Here is a 15,874-nt window from a genome sequence, read left to right as displayed (position 1 = left end):
ATCCATACATTTAAGTATGAGGATTATGCTTTTTCTGGTTTAATACAAATCACAGAATTTGTAAGCTGCAGTGACTTCCAAAAAGTGAGAATATACTTCTCAGAAAGCAGCAACATTTTACCAGGAGCAGTAACACAGTTTCAAAGGACATTCCACAAGTTAAGCAACAGGGAGGTGCTGTAGCTCAGTGGTAAGAGAACAGAGGTAAAAGTATGTGTTTTTCCCAGGTTTGAACCTGGGCATCTCCAGGAAGGACTAGGACAGAGCTCAGCCTGAAGCCCTGAAGAGCTGCTGCCAGTCTGTGTCAGCCACACCGCAGTAGGAGATCAATCAGCTGACTCCATGTATGGCAGTTGCCTATGAAAGTCAAGCTGCTTCCAAATGGTTTACAGTGCATGACTGTGAGTACAACATGGAGGCAGGAACTTTATTATTTGAAAAAAAAAAACCACAAGTCTACTATCAGAATGTATCATGATCATGAGAAAATGCACACCACTAAAACAGCTCAACAAAGATAATTTTGTAAAAAGCTTCCTTCTGGTACACATCACCAGGGCAGGAAAGGTGAGGTGAAGATTCAGGTGAATCTCAGGAATCTATTGTACACTGAGTCTATCCAGTGCAGAACTGTCCACTCTTATTGCTACCAGCTCTTCAGGATTGCAGACAGGAGTTTCTCCGCACTATCTGGAATTGCCAGGGGTCCAACTTAAGACCTTTGGCACACAAAGGAGGTGCTCCACCAGTGTGTCTCTAGGAGTGCTCACCACCAAAAGCCAGTATGGTGTAGTGGTTAAGAGTACGGGACTGGAACTCAGACAATCTGGGTTCTAGTCTCCACTCAGCCATGGAGCCACCTGGGTGACTTTGGGCCAGTCACAGCCTCTCAGCCCAACCTACCTCACAGGGTTGTTGTTGTGGGGATAAGATTGAGAGCAGTGGAAGGAGAATAATGTAAGCCATTTTGAGTTCTAAGAACAGCAGGCAGGATATAGATCTAAGAAAGCAAGCAAGCAATGGCCCTTCAAAAGACATCCTTGTACAAAAAATGCAGTATGAAGAAAACAGCTTCAAATATATCCAGAGTTGTCACAATTTGGTTGTTGTTTCTATACCACCCAATAGTCAAAGCTCTCACTTGGTGGTTTGCAGCTTCATATTCATGGCACATTGATGCTTTAACTGTCTTAAAAACATATTGTGGGTTATTTTGCCCCTGTTCACAATAAGAAAACTAGAAGTACTAGAAGAAGAAAACTAGAAGTAGCTAAGGATAACATATCATGATGAGGCCAATTCAAGATCCCACCCACTAAAAATGTGAAAGTTTTTCTTTCCATTATACAAAAATGTTACAAAAGGCAGAAGACAAAAATGAAGACCAATGTAAATGATCAATGTAAAGTCAGTCTTTCCTTTTCTATTCTTCCCTGTTCATCCAAACCCTAATATGGTTCCTGGAGTGTATTCCAACATGGACTAACTTTCATAGCTGGAACAAGAGGGAAGCTTAACATTATGCTAACCAAAATTAACATTCTAGAAATTATGTAACAGCTAAGGATGTTTGCCTTTTTGCACACAGACATACCCGTAATCCTTAGAATGGAAAGTCTTGCCAGAACATTAGTGTCCCAAGTAAATAGGAAAAGTAACTCCAGCAAAAGATCCAATATTGGCACTTCTACACAAAAACAGCCAATTCTTCCAAGTGAGATGGGGTATGGAGGAGTCTGTCAGACACATTTGAAAATAAATGGTGCACATGAATCAATATATCCTTCTGGAAGAGGTGAGACACACATACACACAAATGTAATCAAAAGCATGCCATGTAGTGCTAGAACTCCTAACACATTCTTGTCTTCTTTTGAAAAATCTAATTTTAAGTGAAGAGATGTTTGTATCTATTACAATGGATGTTCCATAATCAGAGGAATGCTAACAATACCTAGCACATTAACAGTGCAATCCAGTGCATGCTAAGATGGAGAACATAGTTCTCCAACTTATTGAAGGCTGGGATTCCTTTGAAAAAACAGTGTGGTCTTGTTGGCACCCTAAATGATTAGAGTCCACTTTAATGAATGCAAGAAATGTTATTCTCAGTTGTTATTCTCTATATGCAGTTATAGAGGGGGAAATGAGATCAAATGAAATAAAGTGCAAATAAGCAATGTGCCAATACTGGACTTTTTACATGAAGCACTGAGGTTCTTTAGAGAAATCTGTGACCTTCCAATTTTATTACTGTCTCTAATGTGAACTTCTAGCAGGTTTTTTGTTTTTTAAAGAGCAGGGAAAATACATCATTTCATTGTGAAAGCGAAAGGCATTTTATTTGTTATTCTGCTATATGACTCTGTGTGTGTGTGTGTGCGCGCGTGCGCGCACGCATGCCACCTAGAGGTTTTGCAACAGAAATTCAAGAGAGGAAATGCTCTTCCTGTAGTGCTCAGATTCTCCTATGAAACCAAAGGTAGATTGTATTTATGGGCTCTATCAGAAGAATGATGGAGAAGGATGTTACTAAGGTTCAACAGACAGCATAGTGACCTTTCCCAATGTTCTAAAACCAGTTTCCTGAAGCCAGTTTGCTAGGAAGAGCACCCAAAATCATTGGTTTGAAGCTACTTCCCTAGTTATTCTGTAAATAAGAGTTGCTTTTGCTATGAGAAATAAACTCTAGGCTTGCAGAAGCAGCTTTGTCCTGCCCTTCCATCTCCCAGGGGGAGGGGGGGGGGGGGGAACAGCTGTGCATTCTGATAGACTCTGTGTGGCAGAGAGAAACTTCATAAAACCCATGGCAAAAGGCACTGTCTTTCATTCTCTCTGAGGAAATTGACCCTCTGCTTCTCCAAGCAACTTTGGAGACGCACAGAGTAACTGTAGAAAACCAAAATGGCCACAGATAAAGAGGAGTATCAGCCTTCTTTTACTTATTTACATTATGCATCCATAGTTCAACCCTGAACTGGATCTCGGTATCATCTTTGACACAAATAGTTTCATTTCTTCCAAAATAAAAATCTTCAAATCTATAGTGGAATGCTTTTGCTGAACCAGGTCCCTGAAGTTAAAATACTGATACAGCAGATTAATAGCCTCGTGCAGAAAAACTCACTAAGGTAAGCAAAGTGGCAATTAACAATAGTAATTAGCCGTTAGTTACTGCAGCATGATCTGCTGAATGCAGACCATGAAGGTTTTAGTTCCTGCTGCTGTTATTACATTACATTTATACCCTGCCTTTTGTCCCCTTGTGAGGAACCCAAGGTAGCTTACCTAAATCCATTTTTATCTTCACAACAACCTTTTGAGGTAGGCCAGTCCAAAAATGAGTGACTGGCCCAAAGTCACGCAGTGAGCTCCAATGAATAAATGCATGACAGCACCAATATGAGCCTATCCACATTCTGGCGTGCCCCAGGATTTGGGGTTGCCAGCAATGGAGTCCCACAGGGATATGTACTGGGAACAAAGCTTTTCAATTTACCCTTAAATGCTCTGGAATTAGGAGTGATCCCTGAAGTGGACAAGTTTGCTGATGATACCAAAAAAATTATGGTGCTTAAAACTAAAATGGCAGGGGACTGTGAGGCACTCCAAAAGGTTATTTCCAAACTGAGAGGACATGCATAAATGACAAGTAATGAATAAAAAAGAAATAAATCTTGGGGTTCTGAGGGACAGCTCCATGAAAATATTGTCCCTGTCAATAAGGTATATTATGTCAGGCATAATTAGGAGAGAAATTAAAATAAACCTGCCAATTTCTTACTGCCCTTATATAAATCGATGGTGCAACCACAGTTAAAATACAGTGTCCAGTTCTGGTAACTGCAACCCTTCGCCCCCCCCCCCCCCCAAAAGTAGAGTGGGAAAAACTGCCCAGTGTTCAATGGTGTGAATCATCTTTTCTATGAAGAAAGGTTGCAATCTCTCAGATTGTTTACTTTAGAAAAAAGCAGGGACAGATATGATAGAGGCATATAAAATTATTCAGATTGTGGAAAAGGTAAACAGTGAGATATTATTACCCACTCCGATAATACTAGAACCTCAGGTCATTCCATGAAGCTGACTGGTGGGAGATGCAGGACAGATGAGAAGAAGTACGTACTTAGTTGCACTGTCTATAGTTCATTTCGACAAGGTGTAGTGATGACTACCAATCTGGAGGACTTTATTTATTTCTTCATTTAAAATGTCTATATACCATCCTTATTCCAGATGGAATCTTAGGATAGTGTGCATAAAGAAGGGGACTGGAGAAATTCATGGAGAAGGTGGCTATCAGTGGCTACTGACTGGCTGTATGCTAACTCCAGTATCAGAGGTAGCATGCCTATAAACCTCAGTTCCTGGGGAAAATGGGCAGGGGGTCCTGATGCTTGGAGGTTCCCATGGGGAACAGGCAGGCCCCTGTTGAACAGAATGCTGGGCTGCATGCACCCCTCATCTGACCAGCATGACTCTTCTTATCTGATTATGTTTAACCTTCACATGGGGCTAATTCAACTGAACATCAGTGCATGCATATAGAACAAATGTAAGCTGAGGAATGATTTAAAAATAAGCATGGATCTTGTAATGTCTCATAAACTGGGGGTGAGTTTTTGGGTTGAGAAGGACCATAGAATGCAAGCTTTTATTATTTTTAAACATTTCTAGTTTTACACCCCACCCATAGTCAATGCGACTGTCCAGACTGAAATGGGCCATGTCATTCCACTAGATCCACTCTATTAAGCTGTCATTGCAGTCATGTGGAAAAGGACCAAGTAGCCTCCCTAGAGAGAAACATAAAATGTCAGTGGATTGTATGCATGCTGCTGGAAGAAGGGCAAAGACGTTATTAAGGTTCAACAAGTGAACTTTCCCAGTGTCCAAAAGTCCAAATAGTTTCATACAGTTTCTTGCAGTTCTTATGTCTTTCAGCTCGTTGGGAAGAGCACCAGAGATACTTGCCTTTGAAGCTGCCTTCCCCAATCATTTATTTATTCATTCATTCATTTCTACACTGACCCATAGCTGAAGTTCTCTGGGTAGTTTACACAGACGATACTGTAAATAAAGGCTGCTTTTGCTGCCAGAATGAAACTGTTTGCCTTAGTAAAATAGCTTTGTCTCTCTTCTGACCCTACAAAGTGGAGTGAGCGCCCACAGCTTCTGAAACAGTGGAAAAGAGGAATTCTGTAAAATCCATGGCAAGAAGTGTTATCTTTTGTTCTTAGTTTGAGGAAGGGAATTGATGTGTCACTCACCAAGCAACTTCGCCAGCCCAAACTACATCTCCTGGCCTGTTCAAGGAACCAATACAGCCAGAGTCAGAGGCTAAGTTCTCTTTTGCTTGCTTATATCCTGCATTCAATAAACTGTATGCCATCTTTAACATAGGCTGTTTAATTTCTTTCTAAGTGTCCTCAGATCTGAAATGAAGAACCTTGGTTGGACCAGGTCCCTGAGGTTAAAACAGTTACACAGAGTTCTTGCAAAAATAATTCACTATATATGCATTTGATTAGCCCGAGAAGCAATATTCCAAAATACTTCATTTGGCCTTTATTTCTGTACTGCTACATCCTTCCCCAGCTTGGTGCCCTTTCAGAAGTGGTGAACAGCTCATCTAGAGGGAATCGGCTTGGAGAAGTCTATGCTCCAGCAAGATTACTTTGTTATCTTGAAGACAAGATGACAGAAACAAAAATTCTTACAAGTTGCCTTTTTCTTTTCTCTATTTATAGGAACTGAAATTGTAGAAATGACCAATTCAAGCAGCACTTCAGGAAACTACTGCATTTACAGTGAAATAATACAAAAGCAAGTCCTTCCATTGGCCTATGGGATCATCTTTCTTGGAGGAATCCTGTTAAATGGAGTTGCAGCCTGGGTGTTCTTGCACATTCCTAGCAAGACAAGCTTTATCGTCTATCTCAAGAACATAGTCATTGCTGACCTCATCATGAGCTTAACCTTCCCATTTAAAATTTTGGCTGATTCAGAGTTTGGACCTTGGCAGCTCAATGTCGTTGTCTGCCGATTTTCTGCTGTTATTTTTTACTTAAATATGTATATCAGTATATCATTGTTTGGACTCATAGGCTTTGACAGATGCTACAAAGTGGTCAAACCTCAGTTCATGGCTTCGAGTCATGCCATTCGGTGTAGCAAAATATTATGTGCTGCCATGTGGGTACTACAAATGCTTATATCACTTCCCAACACTATTCTAACTGATAAAACCCCTACTAAAGCATTGTCAAAGAAATGCATGGTGCTCAAAAGTAACCTTGGAGTCCAGTGGCACCAAGTTTCAACCTATGTGTGTCTAGCAATTTTTTGGATTGTATTTGTTCTCTTAATAGTCTTCTACAGTTGCATAGCAAGGAAGATATTTATTTCCCATCGGAAATTCAGAAAAAATTCCAGGCAGACAAAAAGAAAAACCAATCGAAATATTTTCACAATAATGCTTGTATTCATCATCTGTTTTGTTCCATACCACATTGGTAGAATTCCATACACAATGAGTCAAACCACTGCACAATACAACTGCAAAATACAGGAAATTCTGTTTTACATAAAAGAACTCGCTCTGCTACTGTCAGCTGCAAATGTTTGCCTAGATCCTATTATTTATGTCTTCCTTTGCCAACCTTTCAAGGAAAGATTGTACCAAAAATTGCACCTCAAGTTGAAGACATCTGAAGAATTTGAGAACTCTAGGTCAAGGAAATCAAATGCGATTTGTGAAACAGTTGTTATTTCATAAATTCTTAAGAGTAAGCTATTTACAATATTTGAGGAAACACTGGGTTGGTTAGATCAAGGAAACATTTGTACACCAGGCAGTTTAAAAAGCTGAGTGTCTCTGGACAGCATCTAGAGGACCATGGGATAATTTGGATCCCCAGATTTGAAGTCAAAGACAAGGCGCCATCATCAAAGCTGGGATCCGTGCTGTGATCCCGCCTCCCACTTCCACTCAGAAATGGTAAAAGAGAGCTGTGCCAGCTGCCTCTGCAATGTCAGAAAAGCATATTTTGGGGGATGGGGAAGAGACAGTGGCTGCCAGAATACAAGAAGGCATGATTCTGCTCCAGCCTCATTTAGAAGAACAAAATTGCTATCGCTCTGCAGTGCATGCTTATAAGCCTCTGACTTGGATTTTATTTTGTTTTGTTTTGTTTTATTTTTGGCATAAACATTTTTTGCACAAAGGCAAATGTGTAAATTCATTATTCAGGGACAAATCCATTTAGATATGTGCAACATATGGCAAAGTTTCTTGAATCTGATGTCTGCAATGAAGATTGGCTTGCACTGCCTACTAAGCACTGGTAATCTACAGATACGAGGACATGGCCTGATTTATATTTTGCTTGCACCAGAAGAGAGATTTACATATTTACATACAGATTTGCATATTGAGTGAAAGGAATATTTTATTGGTTCCTGCATTTTATTAATATACGTGTCATTAAAACACGTGCAGACATAAGTAATATATGTCTGAATTTGTATCTAATTGAGTATTTTTTCCAGAAAAGTCATTTAAAAACTATTTTAAATATACTGTTGATAAGCATCACATATCAGAGTAGTTGCAAGTGTATTTCAGAGTTTCTCCAAGAGAAAATATTTCCCATCTGCCTCATTATCTTTGGAAACAAAGTGTCTTCAAATAAAGCAGTGCCCCCACAACTTTGACTTAAAACTAACACTCGATTTTCTGATGAGTAAATATTTATAAAAAGTAACCTCAAAGCAACAGGTTCCAGGTGTACTTATGATTACAGATCCAGCAATCTGCTTTTGCCTTACAAGTGACAATTTAGAGTGAATATATTTGCAACTTCTCACAGCAGCAGGGAACAGCAGGGAATGAAGCCAACTGAAGACACAAAGACTAGTCAGTGTTTCTGTAAATGCATAGTTTTGCACCCTTCACTAATCTGGTGCCTTCCAGAATTGGTAGACTGCAAGTCCGATAAACCCCAAACATCAATATCTTTGAGTGTCGTGCCTGACGGCTCGACAGAGACGTCGACTCACGAGAAAGAGTCAAATGTTCACAATGAGAATCAGACATTAGAACAAGGGGACTTGTACTTGGGACCCAGTAACCAAATGGCCCCTCTGCAGCATGACTCTGGGACCACTGAGCAAATAGCCACCCCACAGCATAACGATGTGGCTTCATGCCCTGTCTGTGAGCTTTCCAGTGGCAAGTGGGTGGCCACTGCTATAAAACCATACTAGAACTGGATTCAGACAACACAAACTCAGGGGTTGAGTGTGGGTTGAATTGGGTCACCACTGAACCATGTCATCATGTTGTCTGAACTCAGACTTGCTAACAAAGCCATGTTTGTTTGTTTTGGTTGGCTTGTGAACTGTGGATTGCTTGTGGTTTGTTTTCACAGTTAGATTCAGATTTCATGGTAGCTGATGGTTCGGCCACAACCCACAGTTCACCAACACCCCACATTAAACTCAAACTCAAGTATAGTTTATTCAGTTGTCCAAACCTAGTACAAACTGCTTACCTAAAGATGCAAAATGAGCACAAGACACTGGTGAGGTTTGAATCTTATATATCCTTAACCCCAGTTTTTTATTCATGGCAAACTGGAGGTTAATACTTTGGTCACCCAAGTCCTAACTCAACATTCTAACCACGATACCAGTGTGAGAGTGGTGGTTAGAGTGCTTGACTAGGACTTGGGAGACCGACATGCTAGCCCCTACTCAGCCACGAAACTCACTGGGTGACGTGGCCAGTCAAGGACTGTCAACCTAACCTGCCTCAACAGGTTGTTGTGAAGGTAAAATAGAGAAGGAGAACCTTCTAAGTTGCATTAGCTCCTGTGCAAGAGGAAGGCTAACAGGATATAAATGTAAAGTGATGAGGACAGTGATGGTGATGATGATATGCCGTACCACCACACTGTTCTGTTTTGCTGTAATACCATGCATTGGATGGTTTCTCTCCCCTGCTGCCCCTTCAACTTCTCATTTGGACCTGGTTGGAATCAATGGGCATCTAACTATATTCTCATGCAATAAACAAACTCAAGCCCAACTTTTCTATTACATGTGTACCAAGACTATTTCCATGTAATCATTTTCTATCCAGATACCTGCCAATATTTTAATTGATATATTTGTGAGCCACCCCGAGGCTTCGGCGAATGGGGTGGCATAGAAATTTTCTAAATAAATAAATAAAATTATTTAATCTTGCAAAACTTAATTTCTCAATATAAGTTTCCTATTATCCCCTTCTCCCAAAAGTTCATTCTCCCAAATTCCTTGTCTCCCACCAACACAGATTTATTATAGATCACTTACCCCAACAGAAAATAATAGCCTGACAAGTTCCTTGAAGCAATTTTACTTTTCTTTTTTGTCATGGAAAAAGTGATATTCCACAGCATACACTTTGAACTTTTTTTTTAACTGTTCATGAAAAACTTGCACAGATGCATGCGCCGCACACACAAACACCTTTTGAGTCATTTCTGGTTTCATATACGTCATTTGGCGAATTCTGAAAGCCACAAGAAATTCTTTCTTTTACAAGCTACCTACTAAATAAAGAGGAAGGACTCCAACAGAACAGTCGCACAGATGAAGACATGATCGCATGTCACTGGGCAAAGAACTCACTTGACAGCACTAAAGAGAACATTTAACTGAAACCTTCAATGGTTCTAAGATTGCAGCAGTTGATAAAGGTATGTATTCTTTTTTAAATGTTTACCATGACTGTTATTTGTGCAAACAGAAAATACAGGCTTTGTAGCTTGTCAGTATTTACAACCAAGGAATGATTACTCCTATGAAGAAAGTATGGCAGTCACTGTGAAAATAAGGAAATAACAAAAATAGAAACACAATTTCTTTCTTCTGCTAACACTAGAAGCAATCTGCCAGGAAGCATCCTACTAATTTTCCTGTGGGTAATTGTAATGTTACAAAATAGGACCAGTTTTACTGGATCAATAAGCCTCCTTAGCAGTGTATTCAGGTTAGTTACTGAGTTTTAAAGGAAGGAACTAACTTTATAGCCACTAGTTGAAATACCAGATGCATTTTATATTTTTAACTGTGTTTTAAAATGGCTTTTCATTGTTTTAACTCGTTGTATTCTGTCCAGAGATTATTATTGCATGCAATAGAAATGTACTAAATAAGTATATAATGTTAAACTCCGAATTCATCATCAGGGCAAAGAGACCAACCTTTGCCCGCAGTCCTGTGACTACAATCTAATCACATGAAGCAATGGAGCCAATTTTCACTTTTCGGAGTGAGAAGATCCAAGTAACGCACTTAGAACAGGAGAGGGATATATGTGGCTCTCCAGATGTTGCTGTACTGCAATACTCATTAGCCCTAGCCAGCACAGCCAATGGTGAGAAAAGATGGGAGCTATAGTCCAGCAACATCTAGAAGATGCCCATCCCAGTTTGGTTCTTTTTCCCACAAAGCAGTCATTCTTCCTCGTGTGTGTATGTGTGTGAAACTGAGAGAGAGAGAGAACTAATTACTAATCTCCTATCTCATATGTAGTTCAGTCCTAAAAATTCCACGCATTCAGAATGAGAGTAATCATCGAAGATTCCATTCCAGTGATCTAGAAGTCTTTTCTCGATCAGACCCATGTGATTCATCATTATAATCACTCCCTGAAAGATGCTGTTCAGCAGGGTATATTTTGCAGAGACACGGGGAAAGAGATCTGAGGCAGGGAATTTGCCTTCATCTCTCCCAAGAGCTTTTTCAATCTGATGCAGTTCCCACTCAGAATGGTTTCTACTAAGGAATGAGGTGGAACAACCCACCCATTATAGATGGAAAGATGATAGGGCACCATGGGCATTAGCCTGTCAATTTTTCTTTTGAGGGGGGCTGAGGAACTGGGTTGGGTTGTTGTTTTTTCAGTAACATTCATGGTTGCTGGGCTGCCATGTTTGCCTCCTCTCCTGGGTGTGGTCCAGGTTGATGAGAATGTTACTTTTTCTGTTTTGGTTGTGTTTTTGTTAATTTTTTAATCATAATTTTGGCAGAAGAGCTAACAAAGAACACCAAGTGAAAGTGAACACTGAGTGTGATCAGATAACAAGAGGACCAATACAGCTTACAAAGGAGGGCTAATTGTTTCTAGTACTGACAGTTTGATTTAGCTAGGATCTGTTGCCAGTGGCTCTAATGGTCTTTATCACAGCACTGGTCTCAGGAACTAGTTCTATAAATAAGGTTCCTTCATTAAAGTTATGCCCATTTAATCCCACCTTTCCATATCTACTTTATTATTTCAATCCATAAAATGGTGTCATATGCATATATTCACACATATTTCAAGACTATTACTTTAAAACTGATTGCACATATTTACAATTCAAGCAACATTTATCCTAGCTCTCCACCAAGAAACCCTGAACAGTAAATAATAGGATGGGTACTACAGATATCTGTATAATACACTAAATGGAAGCTCAAGATTGCGTGTCTTTCAGTTGTGAACCATTACATCGCTTTCTTTTCTTAGAATATTTAATATAACCATTTCCTCTTCAGTGTGCACACTCTTGCGATGGTTAATAGCAGTACTGCTACAACACAGATAAGTTTTACAGAACATTTGGTTATCAACACACAAAATCTTAGCAAGCAGTGTGTCCGCAGATCCTCCACTGATTCTTAATTAAAAGCTCTTAAAACCACATACAACCCATGCAATAAGTTTCAATAGGAAACTACTAGGTTTGATGGTTTAGGTAGATGACATGAGTGATGGTTGAGAAAGACTTTGGATGAATCCACTAGAACATGCCCATTTTGTGACATGGTGGTAAGGAGGTAAGGATAGTGAAGTAGAGCCTCAGAAACCCACTATGATGGATTTGCTGATAAACTTGCTCTTATCTGCTGCAGCTGGGACTCCACAGTGGGAGTAGAGTCTATTGAAATAACTGAAGCAAGCACTTGTGCAGTTTTGATGGATGAGATTCAGTTTGTTCACTCTGTGGATGATGGAAAGCTGCTTGGAGAAATGAAACCACCACTGTTTCATTAGCCCATGTCCATCCTGGCTAAGAACTGTCAGAGGAAGGCTGACCAATTGGTTGAAAGAGATTGTAAATTCTTTTTTGAAAAGAGATTGTGTTCCAGGTCCTCTAAATTAAGTGGCTGCAAGAGTTTTCCTATGTACCCTTACCTAGGTTTTCCTATGTAGCTTTAACTCCACCCCACTCCCTAGTTCTAAGCTTCCTTTTAAAGCAAAGTCCTCATACAAGTAATGGTGGCACAACATCCAGCTTTCCTGGGTGAAGGCAGTCCCCTTCCAGTCTGGGCAGGTCTGGTTTGGGGACAGAAACAACAGAAACTGCCCTGTTGGATGGCCAGCACTAGGAACTGGAGAGCTCTTGGTTCACCCTCAGTAGCATTCAGCATCATGTGATGCTTGTGGGGAGTGTGTGGACATGGTATAGCTCCTAGAGACCCAGGAGGCTACTCTGGCCAGGAATGTCCTCCTTGTGGAAGGTTCATCTAGCCGCAGCTACTTCTTTAGATTATACATGTTCCACTTCAGGGGCGGCTGCTCTTGAAAAGCGTTTGGAAACTGCCATGGTGGGATTATTGCTTCACATGTGTTTTATATCCCATATAATTTGGGGTGTGGAGCTCAGTGATGCTAACCCAGCCTTCCCTAGGTTGTACCTCATCAGGTGGATGTGGCCATGCTCCTGCTGTCACTTTACATGGCCACATCCAACTTCATCGGCTCTCTGGCCCAAGTACTATGTGAATCTTCCACCCAGTGCCTGGCCCAGGAGCACGGCTCTATGGAGGGCCCAGCTAGGGGCCAGTGGAGGAGCAATATGGGCTTGGTTGGTTCTGCCCATTCTTTGAATGACCTGCCTCCTTTTCAGAGCATGGAAAGGAGGCAGGGTATAAGAAGGAAAAGTGGCAGAGTTCCTTTGCCACTCTCCCACCTCCTTCAACAATGGAGAAAGGGGGAAGCACTACGAAGGGGAGGAGTCTGAGTAGCCTGAAATGCCTGATCCTGCCTAAGCTACGCAAGGATGGGCCTGGTTGAAATCTGGATGGATGGCTTAAGGTTGTAAACGGCCGGAGAGCCTCAGCTACAGGCAGTATAGAAAGGGAATGAATAACAATGGTGAACAATCTTGGGTCTCCTTTGTTTCTCTAACAGGGCAGCAAACAGGAACTCAGCCACTTCATTGCCCCATCTCCTTCCTCTGTTGCAGGAAGAAGGTGGAGTGGGCTAAGCAGAGAAGAACTACCCACACATGGGCAAAGAAGTTGCTTTCCCCAGTGCAGGTAACTTCCAACATGCACAGAACCTCCAAATGGAAATAAGAGCAGCGGTTTTTCTGGTGGGATGCAGTAACAGAAAAAAATCCACTGTTATCTTCAATCTGGGATCAGCGATAGAGCAAGAGTGTGGCCTCCAATAGAATTCCTTCAGTAGGCTCCTTGTCCTGCCTGCATCTGCTGGCTTGCAATAAGCCATGAACTAGGCTGGGCTGGACGTGCAGCACTTCTGTCATATAAGAACAGTCCTGAACCAACTACACTGATTTCCAATTTGCTTCTCACTTCAGGTTGCTAGCTTTGACATATGAGCCCTAAACAGTTTGGAGCCAAGAAATGTGAAACACCTTCTTCCATATAATCAATCCTGCCTGTAACCTGCAGTCTTCATCAGAGGCCCTTTGTGACTCCTAGCACCAAGACTAGAGCAATGAGCATAAAAACAGGGACTTTTCTGCAGCAACACCTCAGTTATAGAATTCATATCTGAGAGAGTGAAACTGCTGAGAACTGCTGTTTCGCCAGACCTTTACTGCTTGTTGGAGAAGGTTCCTTTTCTCCTTCGTGCTGTATTTTTATTTCTTTGTTTTATGTTATCATTCACTCTGAGGGTTGCTCTGAATATTTATCTATCTTTCTATTCCTCAAGATGACTACAGAAATCTGAGATGTGAAGATGCTGTAGAGCTTTCTAAAAACTTTATATATTCTATCAAATCATGGCAGAACTTAAATCATGATGATCTTTTACTCTAAAAAGGTTCAGGGAAAATCATTCTGTTTTATTCCTTTCTTTTTATTCTGTACCCACAGGTTTTGGTTCTTTGAGCAACACACGCATTTACCACTCCTGAAAGGCGATTAAGATGCCCCTAACAAATTCCACAAATTGCAATGTTTACTCTGAAATGGAGGCATTTCCTTATTTTTATTACTTGATCTTCCTTGTTGGGTTCATCGGAAGCTGCTTTGCTCTTTGGACGTTCAAAAACACAAAGCGGAATCACAAAAGTATGAATGTCTACTTACTTAACCTTCTAACAGCAGATTTTTTGCTAACCCTTGCTTTGCCTGTGAAAATCATTATTGACTTAGGTGTTGCACCCTGGAAACTGAAAATATTCCACTGTCAAGTTACAGCTTGCCTGATATATACCAACATGTACTTATCAATCATCTTCTTGGGATTTGTAAGCATGGACCGTTGCCTTCAATTAATACACCAGAGCAAAATCTATCGCATCCAGGAACCTGGTTTTGCCAAGATGATATCAGTAGTAGTATGGACATTAGTTCTCTTTTTCATGGTGCCAAACATGGCAATTCCAATCAAGGAAATCAAAGAATCACCAACTGTAGGCTGTATCGATTTCAAAACAGAAGTGGGAAGAGATTGGCATCTGTTCACCAATTTCATATGTTCTGTAATATTTCTAAATTGTTCAGCCATGGTTCTAATTTCTAACTGCCTGGTGATCAGACTACTCTATCAAAACAAATACAATGACAGCTACGAAAATGTAAAAAAAGCTATGGTGAACATACTTATAGTAACTGCAAGCTACATCATATGCTTTCTTCCGTACCATATTGTTCGGATCCCGTATACACTGAGCCAAAGCAAAGCTATAACCACAGACTGCTCTCTCAAACAATCCCTCTTTAAAGCAAAAGAATCAACATTACTGTTTGGTGTGTCTAATCTGTGTTTTGACCCTATTTTGTATTTTTACCTTTCAAAGACATTTAGACTGAAAGTGACTAAGACATTTGGATCATCTAAAGACAGGAATGTGCTCCCAAATGATCAGATACAGCATGGAGAACAGACACAGCTCTTTGATGCTTCACTTGAGAGGTTGGGGGCCCTTCCAGATGATCAATTTTGTGCTCTTTAAAAAGACTTTTGTCTCCCAGTTTTTATGCACAGTCCCCACATCTTTCACTCAGGTAGCAGTTTGTTTACAGAAGCATATCATTTCCTGAGCCAAGTGACACACTGTGTACCAGGGGAAATGAGTGATACCACAGATAATATATTTCGTGCAAGTTGCTATTGCAGTGTATAATTTTGTTATACAAGTGTCAGCAGGATGTACTGTGTTTTGTCTCTGAAGTGTTTAATAAAAAGTGAGAATTCTTTCACTATCTGCCCCCTTACTCAATCACATAATGTGGCATGTTTGATCCTTTTTTGAGCAGGTTGATTTCAGAGTTTTTTGGTTGCAAAAAGTGGATGCACAGACTTAAGTTTTAGTGTTAAAAGTGTTGTTGTTGTTGTTAAATGCTTATCCCACCCTTCAGTTTTCAGTAAAATCTGAGTGGCTTAGAATTAAATAGTAAAAAAAAAATTTAAAATACAACACAAAGTAGTATAAGAAATGCACATGAAGAAAATAGGTGAAACACATTAGAAGGCCTGTGTGATTAACAAACGCTTCAACTGCCATCCAAAGAAACCAAACAGTCTTCAAAATTAAGACATCACCCTTTTATTCAGTCAGCATGTTAAGAACTAAGA

At 40.4% G+C, this 15,874-nt stretch overlaps 3 protein-coding genes across 3 annotated transcripts in view; 2 read left to right on the top strand and 1 right to left on the bottom strand.

The window, feature by feature from the left end:
• Positions 1-15,874, bottom strand: part of MED12L (mediator complex subunit 12L) — a 204,382-nt gene that overhangs the window by 118,052 nt on the left and 70,456 nt on the right. The window lies entirely within an intron of this gene.
• Positions 5,768-6,802, top strand: P2RY14 (purinergic receptor P2Y14). Its single transcript, XM_044432968.1, has one exon. The coding sequence runs from the start codon at positions 5,768-5,770 to the stop codon at positions 6,776-6,778; it is 1,011 nt and encodes a 336-aa protein (XP_044288903.1). The 3' UTR covers positions 6,779-6,802.
• GPR171 (G protein-coupled receptor 171) lies at positions 9,620-15,498 on the top strand. Its single transcript, XM_044432966.1, has 2 exons — positions 9,620-9,746; positions 14,167-15,498. The coding sequence occupies exon 2, from the start codon at positions 14,220-14,222 to the stop codon at positions 15,249-15,251; it is 1,032 nt and encodes a 343-aa protein (XP_044288901.1). The 5' UTR covers positions 9,620-9,746; positions 14,167-14,219; the 3' UTR covers positions 15,252-15,498.

The sequence above is a fragment of the Varanus komodoensis genome, unplaced genomic scaffold (genome assembly GCF_004798865.1).
Source record: "Varanus komodoensis strain SLA01 unplaced genomic scaffold, ASM479886v1 scaffold25, whole genome shotgun sequence".
NCBI lineage: Eukaryota > Metazoa > Chordata > Lepidosauria > Squamata > Varanidae > Varanus > Varanus komodoensis.
This window is presented reverse-complemented; position numbering and strand designations above follow the sequence as displayed.

Excerpts from the sequence above, each read along its gene's own strand:
- GPR171 (XM_044432966.1), top strand. The coding sequence starts at position 14,220 with ATGCCCCTAACAAATTCCACAAATTGCAATGTTTACTCTGAAATGGAG.
- P2RY14 (XM_044432968.1), top strand. The coding sequence starts at position 5,768 with ATGACCAATTCAAGCAGCACTTCAGGAAACTACTGCATTTACAGTGAA.